Genomic DNA, 24,434 nt, shown 5'->3' on the forward strand with positions numbered 1-24,434 from the left:
ATACCTCACTCATCACCTTCCGCAAAAAGTAACTCACGCTTGGATAAGCGATCCTGCTACCGAACAAGTCCAAACGCTCGGGTAGAAAACGACTTTCGTGCCTTCTCGACTATATCGATAACAGAATCCTGCAAACGAGTGAGAGTGCACGTAAGCGGCAAGGCCGACCGAGCCGAGGGACTCCTACGCCTCCGGGATACAGATACCTCACTCATCACCTTCCGCGAAAAGTAACTCTCACTAGGATAAGTGATTCTGCTACCGACGAACAAGTCCTGATACTCAAAACGAGAGGAAAAGAAACGCAGCTTTATAACACGATAATAAGATGTTTAGGCCTCAGCGGCCGCAAAAAACATACGCATACTACAGACAAACTATTCCTGCAGGTTCAGACATAAACAGGGGGAGCAGCAGCACCCTCGGCGACGTTTCCACCCTCGGCGGAACCTGGCCCAGCCTCAGACGGTGACACGGGCGGAAGGATCTCCACCTCGAAGGAGGACGCCAGCACCGCGCTTGGGCCCTCACGGCCAGACTCTCCGCAAGGGTTCTGGCCCGAGCAGACACCCCGGCTAGCCGCTCCGTAGCCTCAGCCAGCTGTCCCCCGAGGACCTCAGCCCGGCTCACGGCCTCGGCGGCGTGACTCCGGGATTGGTCCCGCTCGTGGATGACCTGGCTAAGCTCTAGCCGCCGCCGCTGCACCTCCTCGGCCTAGGAAGCCACCTGCTCCTGGGCTGACGAAGCCTCTATTCGAGCCGACACCGCCTCCGTCCACACCGACACCGCTGCCTCCGGCTTCAGCTCATCGCAGAGCGGCCGAATGTCCTAAAGCTGAGCGAGAGAGGCCTTGAGCGGCAAGGCCGATCGAGCCGAGGGACTCCTACGCCTCCGGGATACAGATACCTCACTCGTCACCTTCCGCGCAAGGCAACTCATGCTCGGCTAAGTGGTTCAGCTAGCCGACAGGCGAGTCCTAGTGCTCGAAATGAGGAAGAAACACGGCATTACACTCAAATGCCAGATGTTCAGGCCTCGACAGCCACAATGAACAAACACCCATACTCAGGGTACCATTACAAACGAGACTCCGGTTCTACTCCCGTAGGTATGAACAACCTCCACACCGGAAGGCCTGCGGGATAACAAACTCCAGGTGGCTCGCCGGCGACCACTGCACCAGCAGCGCGACAACGACCTCCGTCTCGTACGGCTAGACAACAGCAGCGATGGCCTCAGGGCCAACGCTACTGTTGAAAGGCCCTCGTTCATGTCCCCTCATGAGGGACGAGAACCAGCCATTAAAGCCAAAGAGCCGGAGGCTTCGAGCGCAGGTGGCACTAACGGTCTCGTCGGCGGAAGCAACCACCGCTGCGGTGGGAAGCCTCTCCAGCGGTGGCCACCGCTTCAGCACCGGCGACAGCAGCCGCCTGCGCACGGCGCGACCGTCGCCCGGATGGAGGACGGACAGCTGCACCCTGGCCAGGCAGTAGCAGTTCACCTTCCCCCGCATGGCTGGAGGACGCCTCCTCTGCACAGCTGGAGGATGCCCCTCTCCCCTGAATGCTGGAGGAAGAAGCGGGTCGCCGGCCCAAGCGGGAGGTAGAACCCCGGCTCGGCTCACCCTCCGCCACAACGAGTATGATGAACATCCTTGAAGCTGAGGGTGGGGCAGAGGCCGCAGCCCAGCTTGCTTCTCCCCACCACAAGGCTGGTGGTCATCCCTACGGATGACCATTGGTGAGGGACTACAGCCGGGCTGCATGATGAAAATCCTTGAAGCCGAGCGATGGCTGAAGGGCGCCAACCCCTGCGAGGTCGCGCTCCTCCAACAACAGCAAGAGGAGGGCAACGCGGGTGCTCCCCATCTGGGGGTCGAAAGGTGGAAGGATGCGATGCACGAGGGGAGTGCGAAGGCATGGCTACTGCCTAGGGATCGATCCCTTTTTAAAGGCGGCTCTCCCCACTCGCATCCCCAAGCGTCACGGGCAAAGTCTCCACCGACATGCTCCAGGGTCCTCCCCCTACGACAAGGGGGCTGGGTCCCACACGTCATGCAAGCTGACCCGAAACGGAAGAAGCCAAACCGCCGCACGCGGAGCATGTAACTGCCCCGCGGTTATAAGCGCTCCTCCATCCTCGCCGAAACCAGTGGTCGAAAGGGCGGACTGCCATGCAAGTGGCGTGCAACCGCACCGCGATTGTGCACCCTTTCGGCTTCGTCGCATCCGGCATGGAGGCCCAGGCCCACACGTCATGTAACCGACGCGCCGGTTACTACGTGCAAGAAACCGCACCGCCACTTGCGCCAATGCCGCGTCTTCTCGACTGCGGAACCAGTGCCGTGACTCGAGGCAGCCCTGCGCGTGACCCAACAGTGCCAATTAAGTGCAACGATCACGGGTCAGTCAGCCGCAGGAGGAGGCGCGACGGTTGATATGGCCAAAAGTGGGCTGACAGTAATTGCGGCAACAGACGAGCGGAAGCAGCGGTCAAATCGCCTGCAGGCTCGCGTCCCCTCCTGAAGCGGCAGGAGAGCCCTCTCCCACGACATGAAGACGACGCGCCCGTGTTTCGTTCCTCGAACGACTCGCGCACGCGGCCGCCCCGCGAATCGCCCGTCCCGTCGCATTAACTCCTCGGCAGGGCAAGCAACACCTTTGGCAGGCGAAGCGGGCGTCGTTTCACCTCCGCCATAATGACCGCGTCAAAAAAGGTGCGCCACACTATTTAAATTCATATCCTTTTCCTCTTCCTCTTTCTCTCTCTCTCTCTTGTTACAGGGACCGGGAAAGAGGATATTTCGAAAAGGATCCTTCTCAGCGAAGGAAGCGGGCCCCGAGCCCTCCTACTGATCAGGGGTTCTAAGGCTGGCCCCTTGGAAGGGTTCGACAGGCGCCCCAGAGCACTCGGGCTCCACGCCCATTACTGATCAGAGGTTCGAAGGCTGGCCCCTCGGAAGGGTTCGACAGCCGCCCCAGAGCACGCAGAGTGAGGGATGACCCTGGGTACGTCCGTTACATGGCCGAGGCTCGGGCTACGCTCCCGAGGTACCCTAGGACATTTCCGAGACCAGCAGGAACGATTTTTGTAACGGAATCCCGCCGGAGGGAGGCATCGAGCCCTCGGACCCTATCGAATGGGTCTGGGTCCGGCAAATCACCTGCAAGTACTTTTGGAGCGCGCCTCTAGGCCACTAGCCGACCCTTATCGAACGGGGCACGGGCATCCACTCGGATCACCCGTTAGCAACTCACTGGAAACACCATGTTCGGCGCCCTACGAGGGCAACATGGCGCTTTCCCCTCCTTCCTCCTTGCGAAAAGGCGACGAAGGGGCATATAATAAAAGTCGAGACAGTACTTGATCGTCCTCTCGCTCCGTGCAGAGGCTCGGGGCTGCTCTCGCAACCCGGCTACGACCAAACTGTTGACAGTGTCAACAAACCAGCCTAAAAACTCGGAACCTGACCATGCACCCGGGCTACGGCCAGGCCGCATGAGGGAACAACCAGGCCGGTCGAGGCATCACGAAAAGCATTAAGACCTCAGAGGAGTCAAACCACTCCTCCGAGGCCTCGGGGGCTACACCCAGCGGGTGCGCTCGCGCGCACCCACTAGAATAAAATATAACCGAGAAAGGCCATCCCCTCACAAAAAATGCGGCAAAGCCTCCAAGCGAGTACCAACACTCCCTTCGAGGCTCAGGGGCTACTGTCAGGTACCATAATTAGGGGTACCCCCAACACTCCTAAACACGGCTGGTAACCACCCTCAACACAAAATCGCAAAGACTGATGGACGCGGTTCAGGTCAAGGCCTCGTTTACCAAGGGACGCAATCTCGCCTCGCCCGAGCCCGGCCTCGGGCGGGAACAGTAGTCCCGGACGAATTCACGCCTCACCCGAGGGCCTCCTCAGGCGGTGGGCGCACCCTCGACTTGCCCGAAGCCCAGCTCGGGCAGGCTTCGTTGTGAAGCAACCTTGGCCAAATCGCCTCACCAACCGACCGTATCGCATGCACAGTTAATGCGGGGATCGCATGACACCTTATCCTGACACGCGCGCCTCAGTCGGCAAGGTCGAAGTGACCGCAGTCACTTCGCCCTTTCACTGACCGACCTGACAGGAAAACAACGTCGCTCGCCCCGCTCCGACTGTTGTGCCACCCACCAGGGTAAGACTGACAACAGCCGAGTTCAGCCTCGGGCGCAACAGGAAGCTCCGCCTCGCTCGACCTTAGGCCTCGGCCTCGGGAGGAGGTCTCCGCCTCGCCCGACCCCAGGACTCGGCCTCAGCCTCAGCCTCGGCCTCGGGAGGAATCACGTCCTCACCCGACCCCGGTCTCGGCCTCGGGGGAAGTCTCCGCCTCGCCCGACCTTGGGCTCGGACCGACCGCGCCACGGGGGATACATCATTACCCTACCCCTAGCTAACTCAGGCTACGAGGGAACAAGATCGGCGTCCCATCTGGCTCACCCCGGTAACAGGTAATGATGGTTCCCCACGTGCGTCCATGACGTCGGTGGTTCTCAGCCCCCTACGGAAGCAAGGAAACGTCAGCAGGATCCCAGCAGCACCGACAACTGTGCTTCTACAGGGCTCAGGCACTTCTCCGACGACCACGTTATCGCGTACACAGGGCTCCGACGGCCACGTTATCACGTACACAGGGCTCAAGCACTTCTCCGACAGCCAAGTTGGCATGTACACAGGGCTCAGACACTTCTCTGCCAGACACGTTAGCGCATAGCTACACCCCCCATTGTACATCTGAATCATCTCCTTGCATCTATAAAAGGGAGGTCCAGGGCCTTCCTGCGGGGGGGGGGTCGCGCGAGGGACGAGCAAACGAACTGGCTCCCTCTCTCTCTCTCGCGACGCTTGTAACCCCTACTACAAGCATCCCCCGGTGCGAGATAATATATTCCCCCTTGTGTTCCATCTTGCGTCAACCCATCTGGGCAGGGGCACGCAGCGATAAAATTCACTGGTCGGCTCGGTTGAGGGTCCCCCGGGTCCGAAACGCCGACAAGTATACATCCAAAAGACTACTTATTGGACGTTTCAAGATTTTACTGTGCTTTCTCATAAAACAAACATGGTTAGTTGTGCCTGTATAGTCAAGATCAACTATTGTTAACCAAACAGGGCCCGTTCCTCATCTTGTTTGCCTATGGTGGTTAGTTACATAAAAAAAATCTTGGGTCTCTTGTCCAATTAAAATATAGCCTGTTCGTTTGACTTTGATTCATATCGACTTATATTGTATTTACAATTTCAAATTATGTTTATCTCATTCTTACTTGCGTTCTTGATACGCTTGCAGAAGATATCGGCGAGGTTAAGCACATTATGATACCGTTTGGTTCAATTAGCAGCGGTGACAAGTTTGAATAGGACGATATTATTTTTAGTGTGATATTTGATTACGGTTGGACTTAAACAAACATAGTGTAATGTTATCGTTACAATTAACATTATAAATATGTGAACCAAACACCATATATGTGTAATTAATAACCAACATAAAATATGGTGTAAATACTGTGGAGGTTCAAATTCGTTGTTGATAAGAAAATTGAATATCCAAAATGCTTCCGAAAGGTGCCCTAAAGAAAAGAAAAGAAATAAGTAAGCCTTCCGACGTCCGTGATAAAAAAAATAGATGCCCTAAAACGCACCATAAAACTCCATGAGACCCTCACGGTCTCGGCCCCTCGGCGGGCCTCCCCGCCTCCCTCGCCCCTGCCTTCGCCTCATTGGTATTGGCGTCCGCTTGCTCGCTATGGCCGCCGCCCCGTCGCCGCGGCCGCGAATGGCACACCGCAAAGGCGGAGCCGCCCCCATCTCCCTCTTCCTTGACACCGATCTCGGCACCCACCTCGCCCTGCTCGTCGCCCCGGACACCGGCATCCGCGGCCTCAAGTGTACTCCCCTCGCGCCTCTTCTTCCGCCTCTTCGTACCGCGAGTGCCCAACGGAACTGATTGGTGTGTTGGCCTATGCGCAGCGCAGGTGGCCGCGGAGCACGCTGCCGCCTTCCCCGACATTGGCCCCGTCATCACCAAGTCCTTCCAGGTACTGTTTCGTAGCTCTGATCGGTGTTCCTTTTTTTTAGTGAAGTTTCGTGGTTGCAATCAGCCCATGAAGATCGCATAGACGCATTTTAGTTTGGCGGTAGAGTTATTTATGTTTTGGTGTCAAGTAATTGTTCCTTTGGTTTTGTCGATAGCTTTCTTGGGTGCTAAGGCGATTTCAGTCGGTAGGAGACTGGGAGTTGCATGCTGAGCTAGTTGTCATGCCTAGAGGCCCTACGAGGCTGCGAATGTGATTTTCTCCATAAACATCAACAGTGCTGTAGCTTTAAGTAACGGATGGGTGGTTCTTGCATGTCATCTGCCATCTGTTTTGTTGTATTTTGACCTCTATCAATGTGAATACTGAAATGCAAGAGGTAGGATCGTCTTTTAGTACAATGTAGTGGAATTACTATCTACTGCACTACATGCGTGCAAGCTTTTGTTTCATATGTACATAATCTACTGCATGCTAAGTCAGTCGATGTAACTTTGGAAGTCTGTAACTGTCACGACCCTACCAGGAATGCATAGATTCAGACAAGGTAACAAGAGGGCAAGAAGGAGGATAGAGGGGTTAGAGTAATACAGCTGTAAGCTGCTGGCATCTAGCTGTAATAACTGATTAGATCTGTCATCTAGCTGTTAATCCAGCTGTAATAACTGATTAGCAGTTAGACCCACTTTGGGCTGCTATAAATCTGAGCATTTGTAATGGAGAAGGCATGAAATGAAATAGAAGAGAAACCATACTGCCACATACCTGTGTGTTTGGGTGTTTGGTCAGATCCGGCCAAGGGGAGACCTCCTCACGTCGGTAGAACCCTAGGGTTCCTCACAATTGGTATCAGAGCCGTCAATCCTCGGCGTGGTGTGACGAAGGAGACCAGCTTGCTGCTGGGAAAGACAACGACTAGAAGACGAAGTGCTCTTCATCGGAAGATTGGAGCTGGACTCCAACAGGCAGCGGCATCAACACCATCTGCGACACAGACAAGATTTCTTCTAGAAGTGATGGCAACTTCGCAGAAGGAGGAGGAGAGGTGGGAGAAGATGTGGCGCATTCTGGACCGGCTAGACCACCAACTCGAGAATTGGGAGGTGGGACAACACAGACTGCAGGGCCAGGCGGAACTGGTTACTGCGAGGAAGACGGAGGAGCATGGTAGTCACAACTGTGTTCCAGTGATACTTGGAGGTACCAATTTCTCAGTGTTCGGTGAAAAGTCTGCTGAGAAGATGGTATGGGGTAGGGTATTTGGTTCAGATTCACATGGCCTAGTGCAACAGCTAGCTCATGGGGTAGGTGATCAGTGGCACAATAATTGTGAGCAGGATGTTGAACCTAATGTCCCATGGATGTTTGTTGGAATGCCACAGCAAGCAAGTACATACCCAGTGTCTAGTGAAATGGGTCTTACAGTGGCATGGGACGGGGAGATGCAAGTTGAAACTCACACACATGAGGGATTACTGCAGCAACTTGCTCAAGGTGGAGAAGCCTTAGAAGAATTGGCTGAGAAGAAGGGTGATGTTGTAGATGAGACCAGCAAGTCTGACCCACCAAGTATGGCAGTTGCTATGGTTATGAATGGTAGAAGCATGGAGGGGCTTCTTCCTGCTAGTGTTATCAGTGTGCTTGAGGAAAGCCCTGAGAAGGAGCAGAATGCTGAAAATGTTGATGCTACTAGTGCTGGTGGTATCCTTTCTCAAGATTTGGTTTCAGAATCAACCCATGAAACTAATGGTGCAGGCGAGATTATAAGTGCCCCTAAGGTTGATGATGAGGATTGGGAGATACTACAGGTTAGAGAAATCAGTGAAGAAGAGGTGGAAGATTACTTTGTGGTATCTAAAGAAGGGGCTGTGGATGAGGTGATGCAGGTTGAGTTAGCAGATGGTGGGACTGGGGAAGAGGAAATGCTCTGTGGAAAAGAAGTAGCAGGGAATTTGGTGCAGGTGATAGTTATGAGTGCAGTAAGGTGGATTTGTGATGGTCAAGGTTTGTCCGATGAAATTCTTAGTAAAATTCAGTGGGATGAGGAGTTTTCATCTAACCTGAGTATGCGCAGAGGTTTACTTAGAGATATGGTTGTGGAAAGGAGTTATCTCAATGTTTTCCATTCAGGTGAAGGGGTGCTGATCATAACACCATCCCAGGGGTACCACCCTGAAGAGATGCTAGATCTCAGTTTGGTTGATACTGACATCTTATGCATTGTGAAGCTTCTAAAGGTTAACAATAGCTTGCTACTTGAAGCACATGGGTCTGGTTTTGTGTTGATTTTTTATGGGAGGCAGAACAATGGCAGTGTTCATTATGTGATATTTGAGCTAACACAAGGGTGGCTACCTGCTTCTAGCCTAGGAAACAGTGGTATGGCAGTTCAGTCACAATTGGACATTCAACGAAAATCCATGAACAAGTTAATGAGCTTACAGTTCAGAATGGTGTATGATAAAGGCAAGGAGAACATAGTGACTGATGATTATGCTCAGGATCTGTGGTCTAGGGTGACTAGTCACATTTCATGTCAGGCTGTATTCTCAGGACAGAGGGCTGTTCCTTATCGTTGGTTCAAGAGTTTATTTAGGTGGACAGATCTGAAAACCGGTGTTGATCAGTTGGTAAGGCAGTGTCCAGTTTTCCGACAAACACGACAAGGGCAGCACTTTCCTATTGGGTCATTGCATCAGGCTTCCATGGGTGGTTACTTCTTTAACTCATTGTATAGGTATGCAGTCTTGGTGTTGGCAGTCCCTGTGATCAAAGGGAGTGAGGACTTATGGGTGGCTGTTTGGATACAACAGCAGGCTGCTGACAGTTCTGTGTTCAAAGAACAAGGTACTCTCGACCATACAAAGTGTTGGCAATAGTTGGGCAATGGCATACCGCCTGCAATTTTCAGCCAAGGCATATGAGGGTGAGGAAATCTTCAACCACAGGTTTGGTGGGAAAAGGGCAATGCAACAATCGTGCTGGTTGTGTTCCGAGAGTCAGGCATGTTGCTGGAGTTATCTACTTGGAGGGATTTTTATGCCATGCAGGCTCGTTTTCCTACTGTCCTTGCTTGTGTCAGGATCGTGGATGGTGCCTAGGGGAACTCTGGCTCCGGTTGAGATCCTGGATCGCAGAATGGTCAAGACAGGCAACACGGCTGTGGTCCAAGTGCTACTCAGATGGTCTGGGTTACCATCATCATGTGCTACTTGGGAGGATTTTACTGTGGCCAAGAACAGATTTCCAAAGGCCCTTGCTTGGGGTCAAGCAAGCTTTCAAGGGGGGGCGGATTGTCACGACCCTACCAGGAATGCATAGATTCAGACAAGGTAACAAGAGGGCAAGAAGGAGGATAGAGGGGTTAGAGTAATACAGCTGTAAGCTGCTGGCATCTAGCTGTAATAACTGATTAGATCTGTCATCTAGCTGTTAATCCAACTGTAATAACTGATTAGCAGTTAGACCCACTTTGGGCTGCTATAAATCTGAGCATTTGTAATGGAGAAGGCATGAAATGAAATAGAAGAGAAACCATACTGCCACATACCTGTGTGTTTGGGTGTTTGGTCAGATCCGGCCAAGGGGAGACCTCCTCACGTCGGTAGAACCCTAGGGTTCCTCACAGTAACGAAGTCAACAGACTTGTCAGCTTATTGCACTTTCATAATCTGGATTAGCTGATACAAATTTTGGAAGGTCAAGTTCTGATGGACACGATTCTTAAGATATATGAAAAATTATAATGTAAATCAAAGACATGAGCTCGATGTCACTTATTGATAATTGAGGGAATAACTAGGAATTTAGCATTTCTATCTAATCGTACCAAAACCTTGCAAAAGAATATCTTAGTTTATATAAGTGTTTGCTATTCACCAGGTCCGGCGGAAGGGTGTACTGTATCGCCTTTCTGATTCAATGACAGTGATGAGTTCCTTCACCAAAATTGAAGGTGGGTGCTTTCTTCACGTCAATATGGCAGAGGCTACAGAAGCCACATACTGCTGCCAAGATGCTCCAGCAATTGATGATAAAAGATTGAGTGATGTTAGTCTTGGAATTCATGTAAAGAACCATATTAAGGAGCTGCCTGTGATGGCATCAGATGTTGCTTGTGATTTGCTCCCTAGAGACCTTGAAGGTAAAAACCATTAGCCCTAAGGAATTATCTCTGGCATATGAAGCATATCAAGTTAATATTCTTTCTTCCTAATTTTCTTGTTATTAATATGCCTGGTTGAGTGCACAATCCAGTTGAACTGGATATTCAAGTTCACATATTTCCAAAAAGAATCTTTATGCATGTCCCTTGCATCAAGATCAGTCTAAAGGTGTTTATGACCCAGCAGATGCTAAAACTACACAGCCATTTTATTCTACTGAGGAGTTTCTCTTTGTTTAAACCTCTCTTCGGCACATACACAACCTTTTGTAGAAACAGCATGTGGTTAGTAGTTGTCCTGAGTCTTGACCCTTGAGGTGTGAGGTTCAAGCTGCCTGCTTTTCCATAGCTTATAATATCAGTTATTCTCTTGTCCTTTACCTCTAGCTGCTGTCATCGAATTATCTCTTATTTTGAAGGTGGTAATGATGACACCACGCTGAATAATGTTCAAGCACATGATGCATTGCCCAATTGTACCTTGGTGCCATCCTCATCACAGCTAAATACTGAAATACTGAAGAACAAAGCAGTGGGTATGGACAGTGATGCAGAAGCAGGAATTGATCAAGTTATTGACAAAGCGAAGAGTTACAGTGGCCAGATAAAACATGCTAATCAAGCTGAAGGCACCTACATTAGTTCCACATCAATGGCATGTGTTGATAAATCTTCAAATGAGAGTAATATGTCACATGCTGTGGCGGAGCTACATGCAAGTCGAGACCATGGCGTTGGTGATGATGTTTCTGACAAAAAGCAAGTCAGGGTAGAGCAGCAACTGCTGGAAGAGATACAATCAAAGGATACTCTTTCACAAGTAAAGGAGCACAAAAAATCTAGGACTGGTTTTTTTGACGCATCATGTACGTCCCTACTGAAAACAGGTACTACTCTTGTGGAATCTTTAAACACTTCTAATCATCAAGAAGTCCATGAAACCTTCAATGTGGAGTCCATCCAGCTAGAAAATCCAAGCACTGTTGGAAAGAAGAAGAAAAGGAAAAGGCGTCAATTGTCCCCTTCAAAATCTGCTTCTGCTCAAGAGACAATAGAACCATCAGCTACGGCAGTAGATTTATTAAAACCCACAGGTGAAGGTCTGCCTAATAACAGCCTTGGGATACAGATTCATAATATACTTGCAATGGATAATCTTTCACAAGAAAAGGAGCACAAAAAATCTAGGACTAGTTCTCCTGACACATCAAGTAGGCATCTACTGGAAACAGACCCTGCTTCTCTTAGGGAACCTTTAAACACTTCGAATCATCAAGTCCATGACACTTTACATCAGGAGTCCATCCAGCTAGAAAACCCAAGTGCTGCTGGGAAGAAGAAAAAGAGAAAGCGTCAATTGTCCCCTTCAAAATCTGTTTCTACTCAAATAACGACAGAACCATCGCCTGGGGCAGCCCCAGCAGACTTATCAAGATCCACAGGTGAAGTTCTGCCTCATAACAGCCTAGGGCTACAGAGCAATAATATTTGTATGCGGTTACATTACTGAAAAATGTTTGTAGTCTACCATGAGGTACGACATTCGTTATGCTTGAATTCAATTTCAAATATATTTATGATAGGCTTGATATATTTCATCATGCAACTTGGTGTTAACTGCATGGCTTTGATACTTGAGCTAAACAACTAATGGAAATTTTGTTTATACATTTTCCCCTTCTGGCCAAAACTCCCAGCACGCTCTATAGTTGCCTCGAATGTCATATATAGAATTATAAATTCACCTTATTTATCTTCTTAATGGCAGATTTTGAGAGTATTTTCATTGTTAAACGTAAGGGGTACTGATTTCCTTTTATTTTTCTTTATCCAGGCGACGAAGCATATAATGTTGAATTGAATGGCAAAGATGAAACTATAGTCGAAGAATCTGGCTGTCGTCTTTCATCATCAGAACTTAATGATGCAAACCAGGGGGGCAAAAGTGTTCAGTTTGTGAGCGATGCTCTGGCATCTATAGATCTAATCTGTAAACAAGAGAAGTTTGGTCATTCTCTCAAGGGATGTAAGGATCCTTCAATTGCAAATGCCATTTATTCTACAAGTGAAAATGTAGCTATTGAAGGAAAAACTACAAAAGAAAGTTGTGTCCCTTTGGATAGAGGGGACAAGCATGAAGAAAAAAAACAACACAATGAGGGATGTCATAATGAAGCTGTACCTGAAATAAGCCACATGGAGAAAGGTGGCAGAAGTACAGATGTCTCTAACAAGAGGCACACAAATCAAATTACTTCTCAAGTGAAGAAGGGCAAAAAATCAAAGGTTGGTTCTGTTGGCATGCCTACCGTGGATGCCACTGGTGAAAAAGATCATATGTATAGTGAAAATGCTGCCAAACAAGATACTGTTTCTACTAAAAAGGAGATTGCCCATGAACCTTCTGTGCAGCAGATGTCAAACATTGTGTATCAAGGAGATTCAAATGTAGTAGAAAATCCGAGTGGTGATGGAAAGAAAAAGAAAAAAAGAAGACGCCACTCAGAATCCTTAAAGGGTATGAATCCTAGTCAAGATCTGACATCATCTTCTGGATTTGTAACAAACAAAAACTCGATACAATGTACAGATGCTGCTCCAATAGATGCAAAGCAAACAACCCAGGGCATTATAGAAGGAGAAACAGTTAATGAGCACATGAAGCTTAGTAGAAGTCTAGATGTAGCAGCAACAAATATTGTTGATGGGGTATTGGCAGATCTACGACCTAAAGACAGCTTAAGTAAGGATCTGGATGAAGATCTTTTACCAGGACAAACTCACCTAGGCAGCAATCAGAATGGACTAGAAGTTCCTGAATCCATTGCTGTTAAAGTTGGTAGCGTTACTGCAGCATTACCTCCAAAATGCCCTGCAGCGGTTCACTTTGCTTCTCCTGTTAGCTCACCTAGACAAAAGAAGTCTAAGGGGAAAAAATCGAAAGTGCTATCAACCATGACTGACTCTTCTCATCAATCAAGTGGTGTATCCGAAGAAGATGCTAATAGAGAATTAACAGAATCTGATTCTTTGAGGTTTGCTGATAAAACAAGTGATCCTGAGGATATAGTAACTGGAAATGTGGTTGCACAAGCTGATGATAAGCGCAAAACCACTAAGCGTCAAAGGAAGAAGGGCTCTGTTAAGCAGGTATGTGATACATTGGCATTGAAGGAAACAAATGATGCAGAAGAAAATTTGGTTCAGGGAGGTTATGTAGTTGACACTCCTTTAAGCACTGTTGGGGAAGTAGAGCAGAAAGGCAAGTCTTCTCAGATACCGACTCCTAAAATACGAAAAACTAATTGTTCTACTCATGGGCTGGATAGTCACACAACTAAGGACAACCAGGGTGTGTATGTAACTGACATCATTGAAACCCATGATAATGAAAATGCTGCAGGAACTCCAACCTTGCATGAAGTTCAGAAATATGCAATGGTTCTCAAATCTGCCAACACTAATTCTCAAAAGCAAAGGAAAACATCTTCGAATTCTGAACTTCAAAGTCAGGATTGTGCCCTGGAACATGGTTTCACTGCAGATTTGGTGAACGGCAGGACTGAAAGGGAAGTTAGCACTACAAGTTCTGCTAGTGCTGTTAAACCTGATTACCACACCGTTTTTCATCGTGCTAATGATGGAATCAATTTCCTCGATCATTTTAGCTGCAGCAATATGAATGATGATCCATCAATTGCTGCAGAAAGTAAGCAAAACAATGAAGATGAACCTTTAAGGGAAATGAAGAATAAAAAGAAGAAATGGAAGCAAGGTACTAGTAGCATTGAACCAAATGACATTCTAGAATCTTTTCCCTCAGAGAAAGCTAGCTTAACTGGTCATTTTGGTACCAGCAAAGCTATTGTGTCATCTGTTGCAAAAGAAAGCATGAACATAGAAAATGAGAATGTGAATGACGGCAAGGAGAAGAAGAGAAAGGGCAAAGCTAATATGGAAGTACCTACTGCTGAAAAGGACAATTCTAATTGTGATAATCAAGGAATTGATATTAGTACCCAAGAATCACTTATTTCTTTTGTACAAAATGAAAGGACGGGTCAGGACAATGGAAAAGAGAGCAACAGTAAAGTTACTCAGAATGCCAGTATAATGCAACATGGACGAGAAGATCCCACTTGGAATCATACTCCTGAGAAGAATCTCCACCAGAGTGTTGATGATGATCAAAACAAGTTGCTCACTGAAAAGGATCATGCACATATAAGTAAAGAAGTGGGGAAATTCACTTCTCAGCCAAAGCCCCATGCTAAGATTAGAAAGCCTGATGAGTTTACTATCAAGGGAAAGGTGGCTCCAAATCCTAAGCCTGTAAGCAACCTTATGAAGGATTTTTCCACGAGCCCAGGAGCGTCAAGTGACAGCACAGAGGGTATGCCACAAAGTGCTAACCGATATAAAGTTTCAGTCCAGAAAGTCCCAAGTAAAATGTATCAAGAGACCAGTGGAAACTCCAAAAAAGCGAGTAGGAAAATAGTCTCTGGTGCAATATCCAATGACTCTATCAGGGAGGGTTGTGGTGATGAATTGGACACCACAACTGTCATGGAAGGATCATCTGATAGTTCATCTACCTCTGCTGACTCAGGTGGGAACCTTAATGAGAGTGTCACATGGAATAGGATCACGTTCGCACTTTGTTATGCATTAATTTATTCCTTGGGATTTCTAACCTCACTTCCCTTTGGTTGTTTATCTATCTATGCTTCTTGGGGGTGGTTACCCTTGCTGCAGTCAAAATTGGTGAAAAATTGCTGCCTTTTTTAGAATGTGGATCAGCCCACATCTAGTAGGGATAGTCACATTCACATGTTCATTGGATGTTCTTGCACTGATAAGTTCCTTTTTCTTTTCCTCTGTCAATGCCATGCTTGAAAATGCTAGATTTCCCATTCCGGAATGTTGCATTAATATCTCTGGTGCTGATGTAGTCTAATTGATTACAAAGTTCATCAGTTCAAGTTAACTTTGGGCAAGAACGTTGGTAGCAATCTACTCTGTTCACAGCATGTTTTACAGGTCCATTATTCAACTAAACTGTTTATGGATTATTTTAGAATGACATCAGATATCCTGATGAAGGGCATACTTGGTGAATTAGTGAGACCTGTCTCACTGAGTCACCAGTTTGCGATTTTGAAACAGCATCTCCATATTTGCGGGGGAAAGTCTTGTCTCAGTTTACCCCTTCCTGAAACCTCACTTATGTGGGGCATTGGGTGATTGGGTCTGCCCCTGCCCATGAGATATCATGGATTCCTTGTCCACATGTGTTAACAAATTTGCCTTTGACAGGTATTTCATCTACAGCCTATGATGAAAGTGAGGCTTCCGATGATGATGGGGCCATATCACTGTAAGTTCTCTGACCTGCAAAGTGAGAAAATAGCTACCCGCAAAGTGAGAAAATAGCTATTAGAGAAATGCCTGTTTTCTTGTATCAGCTTGCGACAATGTGGACGAGTTGCATGGTAGGCATTAGGCTGTGTCCAGCAAATCGTCGTGTAAAACACTGTTTTGCATTGTAAATAGTATTGTTTAGAGTGGAGTTTAAAATAGGAGGTGGGATAGGGAATGACGAATGAGATAGCCTTATAGTAACATAAACCTAGTACATACCATGTCTAGGGGGAAAGATGTTCTGATACTATCTACTCCCTCCGTTCCAAAATATAATTTGTTTTAGACTAAACATTCATTCATTCATTAACCTTAGCTGGTTAAAACAACCATACAGTGATGACTTGTTTGATAAAATTGTTTGTCTACTACTTACCCGTGTTGTCCAGGTTCAGAATCCCCTATTTTGGAACTGAGTTAGAAACAGTCATGATTGTTTCCTTGGCGTCAGCTGAAGCTTACTGACACCTTAATCCGATTTTCTCGCACTCGTTCAGATCTCAGAAGAGTCTCAAAGGTGGTCTGCACATTAGCTCCATCCTCCGTGGTTCCCGTAGCTATAAGAAGGCAAGAAAGAAGCTGGAGGAGCTGTTAGACGATGATGACACCATTGTGCCTGATAGCCAGCCCACGGATGGTCTTCGGGGTTGAACATGCGTCAACCTTTTGCAATTATCCACCTAATACGGTGCAAGTTTCATGCGAGCCCCAAAGCCGGTGTGCTTTGCAATTGCTGTAGCTTAACCTCCCACAATTTGTCTAAAACACATGCGCGCCGGCGTTATCCGTTGAGGATTGCGTATTTTTATTTATTGTTCTCCTCTGTGCATACTCTTTTCTTTTCGGGAGCAAAAAAACATTGCATACACGATACATATAGTGCCTAAAATATACAGATCATACATGAGATGTAAGAGCATCAGTTCAAGCCGCAGCATTCTATCTACTCATCATTTGTACAAGGCTGGAATAGCATGTGATACGGCATCGTCAAACTAACAAACAGACGATCACGGGGTGCGAGACAGTCTCGTCATCTGCGCTTCTGGGTCTTCATCCCTAATGTTGGCAGTCTTGCCCATAGATTTCTGGCTCAACATCCGGGCTACCGAGTTTCGCAGCCTCTGCGCCTGGGACTGGGATCCATTGCCAGATTGGCCCATCGTCCTCTCCAGCTCTGACAAGAGCGCCTTCACAAGGACGTCGAAGCGGCGCTTTGATGTAGGATATCTAGATATCGACTTTGTGATTCCTTGCAACCTTTGCAGCAGCAGAGTGAAAAGATTATCAACTGTGGATGTTTGCATCGCCGTCACAAAGCAAAGAAGGCTAAATTGCTGTTAAGGGGGAGGACGAGATACGGTACCTGCGAGCGAATGCGTCTATATCTGCCTTTTTACGTTCAGTCAAGGATGGAACATGAGGCAGAGAGCCTTTCAGGCGACTGGGATCACCAGCCAATAGCACTCGCATTTTCAGATACTCTTCCTCTTCGTCAGTGAGATTCTCAGCTTTGATCTGTTCCTTTATAACCATAAGAGGGTCAAAGAACCAATCAAAGATGGTGTTTTTAGGTCTATTGTCAGATGTAATCTCAGAGCCGTCACCTGCATATTTTTTCCCCAAAGCAGGTCATCAAGCCAGAGTCATAACAATTCGCGCAAAAAAAAAAGGAGCTACTCATAACAACAGCTAAAATGGAAGAAGACCTAATTCTGTTGTGCACGTACTTAAGATTAGCCCGACAGAATCAGCTTTCGCAGACCGAAGGAGTGCATTAAGAATAACATACGCTGGTAGACCAACATTAAGAACACCGCTGCCAACTTTGCCAGACTTCGTTTCTTCAATGTCCTTCATTGTTATCACTCCTCTGTTAACCAAATCCTCCCCCTGGTTCCTGCATTCGGCAAATAGGTGGTCCAGCAGCTGCATAATGATACCATTCAGTTATATAGTGCTCTGGAGGCAATTTGTTTTGCATAGTGAGTGACCTTACTCTAAAAGCATGCACTCCCATTAAGACTGGTCTAAGCAATGGCATTGCAGCCTGACTATTTAATAGAAGGAGAATCACCTTGAATGGATTGAAATCATCAATGCTGTTCTTAAATGAAGTAACACGAGACGGAGGCCTTTTCCCTTCTTGCTTCTCCCTATTGAATGAGGCTGGTCTGGATAATGGAACACTGTGCCCGTGTGAAGACTCATCTTTGCCCTTCCGATATTTAAATCTAGAGATTTCAAAAGTTAGCACAAGACTTTTCGAATTGTTTGCCGTACCAACCAAAGGCATCCAGTATGAATTTACCTTGGAAAACAAGAACCAGGCGCCATGTCAAGAACATCATTTGTGTATTCATCAAATATAGACACCGACGAGAACACATAGGCAATTCCCAGGATAAGGGAGGATTCCTGGGACATGAACAAGATCAAGCTCCATGACTTCAACAGGAACATGTTAAATGAGCTAATACAGTAATACTCATTGTAACGTGGAATTGCTTGCTGAACAAATGATGTGATGAAAGTATGCACTGTTTGACATCAGTGCACAGAAAAAAGAGGGGGAATTTTACTATACCTGATAAGCTACAACTGCAGCATAAGCACCTAAAGGGGCACTGGAGAGTATGGATGCCAGAACGGCTCCTACTACAGCAAATGGCCAAAGAAGAATAGCAAGACCAGCAAATGGCACACAAGCAGTCTCCAGAAAGGGCCCTTCTCTCCCAATCATGTCCTGGATCAGTCGTTTCCATCCTTTGAAAAGCATCACGGGGCACTTATAGAAGGCAATTAATGTGAACATTATTCCATCAAGTAGAAGCCCAAATGCAGCCGCTATTAGTGCACCAGGAATATCAAGCAATCTGGGAAAAATAAAGTCACGCATGTCAGTTTATTATACATTGTTCTTCAGATGAAAAGAAAATCAGAAAAAGTGCCATCTCAATGCAAAGCACTGGAATGGTGGATTATATTATTCAAAATGAATGTCTGAACGCATGCTCTCTTGCAAGTGTTATCTCAAGCCAAGCATAAAGAGTGATTCTTGCACATTAAAGCTGAAGGCCTAATGCTAAAAGGAGAAAAGAGAAAAAAAAAGTAACAACATAAGTCTATGACAACAGGATGCAGACCTTATCTCATATGGCTCCCCGTCAGGAGGTTTCTGAAGACGAAGGTCATCCATAAGTGAAAAATAGGAGTGGAAAAGCAAATCTTTCACGTCCCTGACTACTGTACAGCTTCCAGTGATAGTACTCCATGTTCCATCCTACAGTTCAGAATACCAAGCTAAGCAACCTCTAAAAGATATGCTAACAAATTAAATAGCGACAGAGATAAACATAAACGACTCATACAAAGAAAAACTTACCACAAAGCAATGAACAAATGGCTTTTCTTTGCCTTCTCCTACAGCATCAAATGTAGCCATTATGGGTGCTAGAAAACCATATACCAATCCAGCAAATATGCTTCCCGGGATGCCAATTATCAACCATATGATCAAGACTGCAGTCGCAGCAATAAGAAGCAGAAGCTTTACCACAGGTCCAACCAGCTTGGTTCTGCCCAAAGAAAAATGGAGGAAACAAAATATGAGCACTTTCAGTTAGTAATATAATAAAGTTGCCAAAACATGGAACTGCAGAAAACATGCACAGTACCTGACAATGCAGTAGTATGTCCAAATCAGATGCATAGGCCATAAGCCCAGGACCAGGGCAGATATTCCAATCGCCATAATCAGACATGCCCAAGGGCACAACAAAACACCTGACAGATCAAAGATTGTGAAATGAGAACTGCATACCGTATACCATGTGTCATTCCATCATTGTTTTTGTAGTAATATGATGTTCCATCATTTCATCTCCAAAATTGCATTAGCCTTTCGATTGCAGGTACTTGCAATTCTGACCGCAGTACATGAGTAAATAACTGAATTTGCATTCGTAAACAAGCAGTCAAGAGGCCAAAGACATTGGACTGAAACCTAAGCTTGAGGAATATGATAACTCTTACACAACAGGCTCTCGTCCTAATGAAACCGGGTCCGGTCCGGGGATTATTAGCTCTGGTTCATTCAAACAGGGTCTTATCCTGCCCCACTATGAACATTTAGTTCAAGTCAAAGAAGAGCCTAACCGAAAAAAGGACAGCCCACCAATTATTTAAATGGTCCTAACTAATTTCTCCAAGAACAGGGAGGAAACTCTAAACCAGGCAGCCCTTTACGAGCAAAACGGGAAGTCGAGAGAGGCACTCTCCCCTGTTAAAGGCAGAGGTCGCAGGAGGGTCGCTGACAGCCCTCCCATTTCAGCATCAACTCGAACTGGATGCATGGGTTGAAATCAGCAGAGAGGAAGAGACAGAACAGCACGTCACCTTTGATGAGTCCAAGGACGAGGAGGCCGCAGAAGTAGGGGAGGAACTTGAGGAAGCTCAGAAGCGAGGCCCAGAACCCAGTCGGCGGCTCCATTGGCAACTTCCTCCGGCCTCGTCCAGACCAACCTAGAGCCCAAGGACTCGAGTTCTCCTCCAAAGCTCCCAACCGTTAGCCACCAAAAGGCTTATAGATCAATCCAAAAAATCCTCCCTATCAACCCTTCCTCCACGCCGGTCCTGTCAGAATTGTCAATCCCGCAGAGCTCGAAAGGCAAGCAAGAACCCAGGAATACCTTGTTGGGAGGGGAAAAGGGAAACCGCGGGCTCCTCTACCGTGTCTCCAGTTCCATCCAGACCCAAGGACCCGGAGATGGAACCGTGAGGAGGAGAACCACCAAGCGGCGTGCGCAAGAAGACACCAAGACAGAGGGAGTAGGACCGCCTCGGACCCTCGGTGACACACACACACACACACACACACACACAGAGAGAGAGAGGCAGGCGTGCTGTTGGCAGGAGGTTGGAGGAGAGCGGACTCTTGATTGTTGGTGGTGGGAGAGAGTAGTTACCACGGTCCGCAAAACGGCAACTCCATCAAATCATCCACCGGTGGCGGTGGGGTGGATTCCGGTGGAAAGGTGAACGGAACTGATTGGCTCCGGTGGGCGCCCCGGGCCTTCGAGCAGTGGAAAAATAATTGGAGGGAAGGGAGTGATTATCTGGACCAGATAGAAACCGCAACAGGAGGGTTTAGCAGGGGAATCTGATGCTGGGGGGCGCCAGGCGGGCTGTGAAGATGGCTGACGAAGTGATGAGCCGGTGAGGCTGCAGGAAGGCAGGCAGATTCGTTGCCGTTGGGCGAGGGGAGGAGGGCGGCGATTGCGCAGCGCGCTGGGCAGGTAAGCCTGGCTTCTGCTTTTGTATGTTTATCGTCAGGGTCTTTGACTTGACGCTTTGCGTCTGCGCGGGCTGTTGCTGCGGATGGGGGCCGGAGTACAGAGTAGCCACGGCACGGCGGCGCTGGCAGACGCTTTCTAAACCAACGGCTGGGAAATGTGTGAGTAGGCCGGCCCTTCACATGAAACAATTTCGGCCAAATTTGGCAGACACAGTACTTTATTCTTGCGAGAATTCTTTTTTTTTTAATAAAAACGAGACTACCACCTGCCAGCCTCTCTTTCTGATTACAAATTGTAAGAATATTTGCGTCGCAAAAATTCGATTGTTCCAGACCTTCGAGGTAGTATATCCAAGTGAAAGAGACAGGTCAATGTCCGATGAAATTCTAGTCCTGTCCTTAGTGGAACAATCAAAACGTTTAACTAAACTTATAAAATATCATTTCTGTACATTATAAAATTATATTTCATGATATATCTAATAGGCACTTAATTACCATAGAAATTGCATAATTTTTTTTTACAAATGTGCCTTAAACCGTCATATTATTTGTACCTATCTATAGATACTCCGTACACTTTTTAGAAGCATTTTGATTAAGTTTGTACCTGTAGATACATCGTGCAGTTTTAAAGTGACATATTATTTGTACCTAACTACCGATAGATAATTTACAAATTATTGATCATAGAAACAAGTCATTTTCAGGTAATCATATCTAAAAAAACAATTTTGAACCACTTGAAAAACAATTTCTAGGGCATGGTTGACTTGTTTTGAAAAAAATCCCAAAAAATAGTAAACTATAACATAAAGAAATAAAAAATGGTTGCATTTTCTTGGAGATGCTCTAAGGTTTTTTTTGAGCGATCGTGATGTTCCAAGCTTGGATCTTCCATTTGCTTCACTCGATCAAGTATATGCATGATGCTATAATTTTGTATTAACTTATAGAAATGTTATATTGAATATTTTACCCCTAAACAATTAAAAAAAACTAGCTACAAAGTTTTAGCTCGTGTTGAGCACTCCAACTTTGGTACGTAGCATGTCTCCATCCAAAATCATTAATTTTGTTTGTGAAATTCGAATTTCAAAATTCGATAACATAAAAAAATGTGAATTCGGGGTCCTTAAACAAACTCAAATTAAAAAGTTGAAAACTGCAAAGTTTAGATATCATCAAGTCGTATAGTTTGTACATAAAGTTTGTACTCATATAACTACATTTAGAACTTATTCGGTTAGACCGATTCAAAACGGAGTTGGAGAGAATTAAATCATTTTTCTGTTCAATTTTGACTATGATATGATTTAATTTTGACTATGAATATATTTAAATAAGTCATTTTAATTAATTTTTAAAATAAAAATATTTTTTAAAACCATTTAAATTAGTATAATACTACAGCTCCACACTAAAGCTCAAACCTGGAGTCATCCTAAATACCTCATTAGTATATTGACCATTTTTTGAAAAAGAAAAGAAAACGGAGACAACGTTATGTATCATATATGTTCGTGTGAAACATAAGACGTCAAACAATCTACGACTTCATATGTTTTTTAGATTTATTCTATAATTTAAAGACGCTATTTTTTATTTTGATATTTTCATGTGCTTCGGTACTAATTAACCGTACACCACTGTTTCTCTTTTCTGGCAAGGCCGCAACGCAGGAAAGAAGAGGCAGAAACGCGGCCTCTCCGCGTCGTCGTCTCCTTCCCGCCCTTTTCCCATGCACGCACGGTCCGCGCACCCGTTACCGTCGTTTTCGCATCCATTTGCGATGCATCAGAGGCAGGCAGCTGAACAACCGTACAGCAGTCTAGATGTTTCTGATCGGATGTCGCGTCATTATCGATCAACCGTGGCTACGTACTCATGTATGCATCCCGGCGCAAGACAGCACACATCAGTTTAGGCTTTATTCGTTTCATCCCTAATCCATAGAGATTGAGGGGGATTGGAGTGGATTGAGTGGGATTTTAACTTGTAGGGGATTCAATCCCTCTCAATCCCCGTAGATTTGATAAAAACGAACATGGCCTTAGCGGAATACCTGGGCCTCTTTGAGAGCTGTCTTCAGCGCTGTCATCTTCCTTTGTTAGCCAGTCGCATGCAGCGACCGAGACAGAAAGAACACCTACCACTACCAGTATCTTTGATCCTATTCATTTTTCTTCAATTCATATGGGCCTTCAACTTTGCTGGATGTGAGTAGGAAACTATCGTGGATAGTGTTTCTGGACATCCAGATCCGCGACTTATATCCGATATCCGAACTCATACCCGTTACCCGCTACGAATAAAAAAATAGTATTCACATCTGTTACCCGCGGGTAATGGATATCCACGGATATATCTGTTTGCCCACTACACATACAATATATTTCAACGCATTTCTATAACTTTTGTGAACAGAAAAAATAACATAGCATAAAATAACTATTTCAACGCTAGTTTTTTTATAACTATTTGGACCATGCTTTTGACTTTATTTTTGTACTGTGTCGTGTCGGTCTTAAATAGTCTGGGCCAAACTTTAAAGTCTAACCCCGAGCCACGCGCACCTCACCAGACGTAGCAGGACTTGGAAGAAATTCTGTCCAACCTCAAAGCTTCACCGAGGAAGATAGATAAGCTTGTCTTTAGCGATTCCTCTAAATTTGGACCCCTATATCACACTTTTACGCCATGTCATCATAATGACATCTCCTACTTTTTTTATCTTATGCAGCGGTTTTATCTAAATTCTTTTTTATACTCCACTATAACCATAAAATATCATTTGCTAGAGTGAGCACATACCAGTTGGGCAGGTGGCTTCTAAAGGCGCTGCTAGCTACGGGCTCCTATGTAGGCAGAGGTAGGAGGGGCTCGTAGCGGCAACGGTTGAGACCACCCTAAAACTCTATCTAGGGTGAGCAATATACTTTCTTTATATTTTAATTATATAGTTTTTACGGTAATAATCAGGTTTAAGCTCTATAACATGATAATAAAACATATTATCTATAGATGACCAAACGGACCGTTCGGTATGACACTAACACTAGCACCTAACTATCGGACCAGAAACTATACTATAGTGCCTAATCGTGTCGTGCCGGCACTATAAGACACTAACACACATGTCAACCCATACACTATTTTATTTTAAGAGCTTAAAAATATAGAAGATCTTTAAGATTATATATATAATTTTAAAAATTGAACATTTATATCATTATAAAGTGATTTTTTGTTTAAAATCATAACAAACCATAATTCACATTCACATGCACACATTACAATCACATCGGTTGGTCTAAGTCGTGCCTAATCGTACTGACCACAGCACGTGCCAGCCCATCATGCTGGGGTGGCGGTCTAATCGTGACACTAGACTCATGTCATGGCGGCACTGGCACTATATGAATCGTGCTCGTGTCGTGCCGAAGCACTATGGACCGTGGCATCCTTAGTGTCGAT

At 46.2% G+C, this 24,434-nt stretch overlaps 2 protein-coding genes across 6 annotated transcripts; one reads left to right on the forward strand and one right to left on the reverse strand.

Moving 5' to 3' along the window:
• The first annotated feature begins 5,650 nt into the window (after nucleotides 1–5,650).
• Nucleotides 5,651–16,607, forward strand: LOC100383247 (uncharacterized). Of its 3 annotated transcripts, none has more exons than XM_008670171.4 (7): nucleotides 5,651–5,928; nucleotides 6,011–6,078; nucleotides 9,958–10,219; nucleotides 10,660–11,682; nucleotides 12,075–14,849; nucleotides 15,557–15,617; nucleotides 16,159–16,607. In XM_008670171.4, the coding sequence occupies exons 1-7, from the start codon at nucleotides 5,694–5,696 to the stop codon at nucleotides 16,310–16,312; spliced, it is 4,578 nt and encodes a 1,525-aa protein (XP_008668393.1). In that variant the 5' UTR covers nucleotides 5,651–5,693; the 3' UTR covers nucleotides 16,313–16,607. The 3 variants fall into 3 exon arrangements, with proteins under 3 accessions (XP_008668393.1, XP_035821137.1, XP_035821138.1); XM_035965244.1 differs by lacking the exon at nucleotides 16,159–16,607 and adding an exon at nucleotides 16,051–16,145; XM_035965245.1 differs by having other exon boundaries at nucleotides 5,729–5,928; nucleotides 6,016–6,078.
• Nucleotides 16,446–21,005, reverse strand: LOC103646299 (Steroid nuclear receptor ligand-binding). 3 transcript variants are annotated; one of them, XM_035965246.1, is made up of 11 exons: nucleotides 20,629–21,005; nucleotides 20,060–20,296; nucleotides 19,339–19,447; nucleotides 19,047–19,239; nucleotides 18,808–18,944; nucleotides 18,249–18,537; nucleotides 17,973–18,079; nucleotides 17,739–17,895; nucleotides 17,392–17,590; nucleotides 17,028–17,268; nucleotides 16,446–16,921 (listed from the first exon to the last, which is right to left on the reverse strand). In XM_035965246.1, exons 2-11 carry the CDS (start codon nucleotides 20,151–20,153, stop codon nucleotides 16,672–16,674), a joined length of 1,776 nt encoding a protein of 591 aa, XP_035821139.1. In that variant the 5' UTR covers nucleotides 20,154–20,296; nucleotides 20,629–21,005; the 3' UTR covers nucleotides 16,446–16,671. The 3 variants fall into 3 exon arrangements, with proteins under 3 accessions (XP_035821139.1, XP_008669252.1, XP_008669251.1); XM_008671030.4 differs by having other exon boundaries at nucleotides 20,060–20,279; nucleotides 20,353–21,005; XM_008671029.4 differs by having other exon boundaries at nucleotides 20,353–21,005.
• Between the last annotated feature and the right edge of the window lie 3,429 nt (nucleotides 21,006–24,434).

This window comes from Zea mays, chromosome 2, assembly GCF_902167145.1.
Source record: "Zea mays cultivar B73 chromosome 2, Zm-B73-REFERENCE-NAM-5.0, whole genome shotgun sequence".
Lineage (NCBI taxonomy): Eukaryota > Viridiplantae > Streptophyta > Magnoliopsida > Poales > Poaceae > Zea > Zea mays.

Excerpts from the sequence above, each read along its gene's own strand:
- LOC100383247 (XM_008670171.4), top strand. The coding sequence starts at position 5,694 with ATGAGACCCTCACGGTCTCGGCCCCTCGGCGGGCCTCCCCGCCTCCCT. Across the intron at positions 5,929-6,010 it reads CGGCATCCGCGGCCTCAAGT|CGCAGGTGGCCGCGGAGCAC; the intron begins GTACTCCCCTCG and ends GCCTATGCGCAG. Across the intron at positions 15,618-16,158 it reads GATGATGGGGCCATATCACT|ATCTCAGAAGAGTCTCAAAG; the intron begins GTAAGTTCTCTG and ends GCACTCGTTCAG.
- LOC103646299 (XM_035965246.1), bottom strand. The coding sequence starts at position 20,153 with ATGGAGCCGCCGACTGGGTTCTGGGCCTCGCTTCTGAGCTTCCTCAAG. Across the intron at positions 17,591-17,738 it reads ATGATTTCAATCCATTCAAG|CTGCTGGACCACCTATTTGC; the intron begins GTGATTCTCCTT and ends ATCATTATGCAG. Across the intron at positions 16,922-17,027 it reads ATAGACGCATTCGCTCGCAG|GTTGCAAGGAATCACAAAGT; the intron begins GTACCGTATCTC and ends GCTGCTGCAAAG.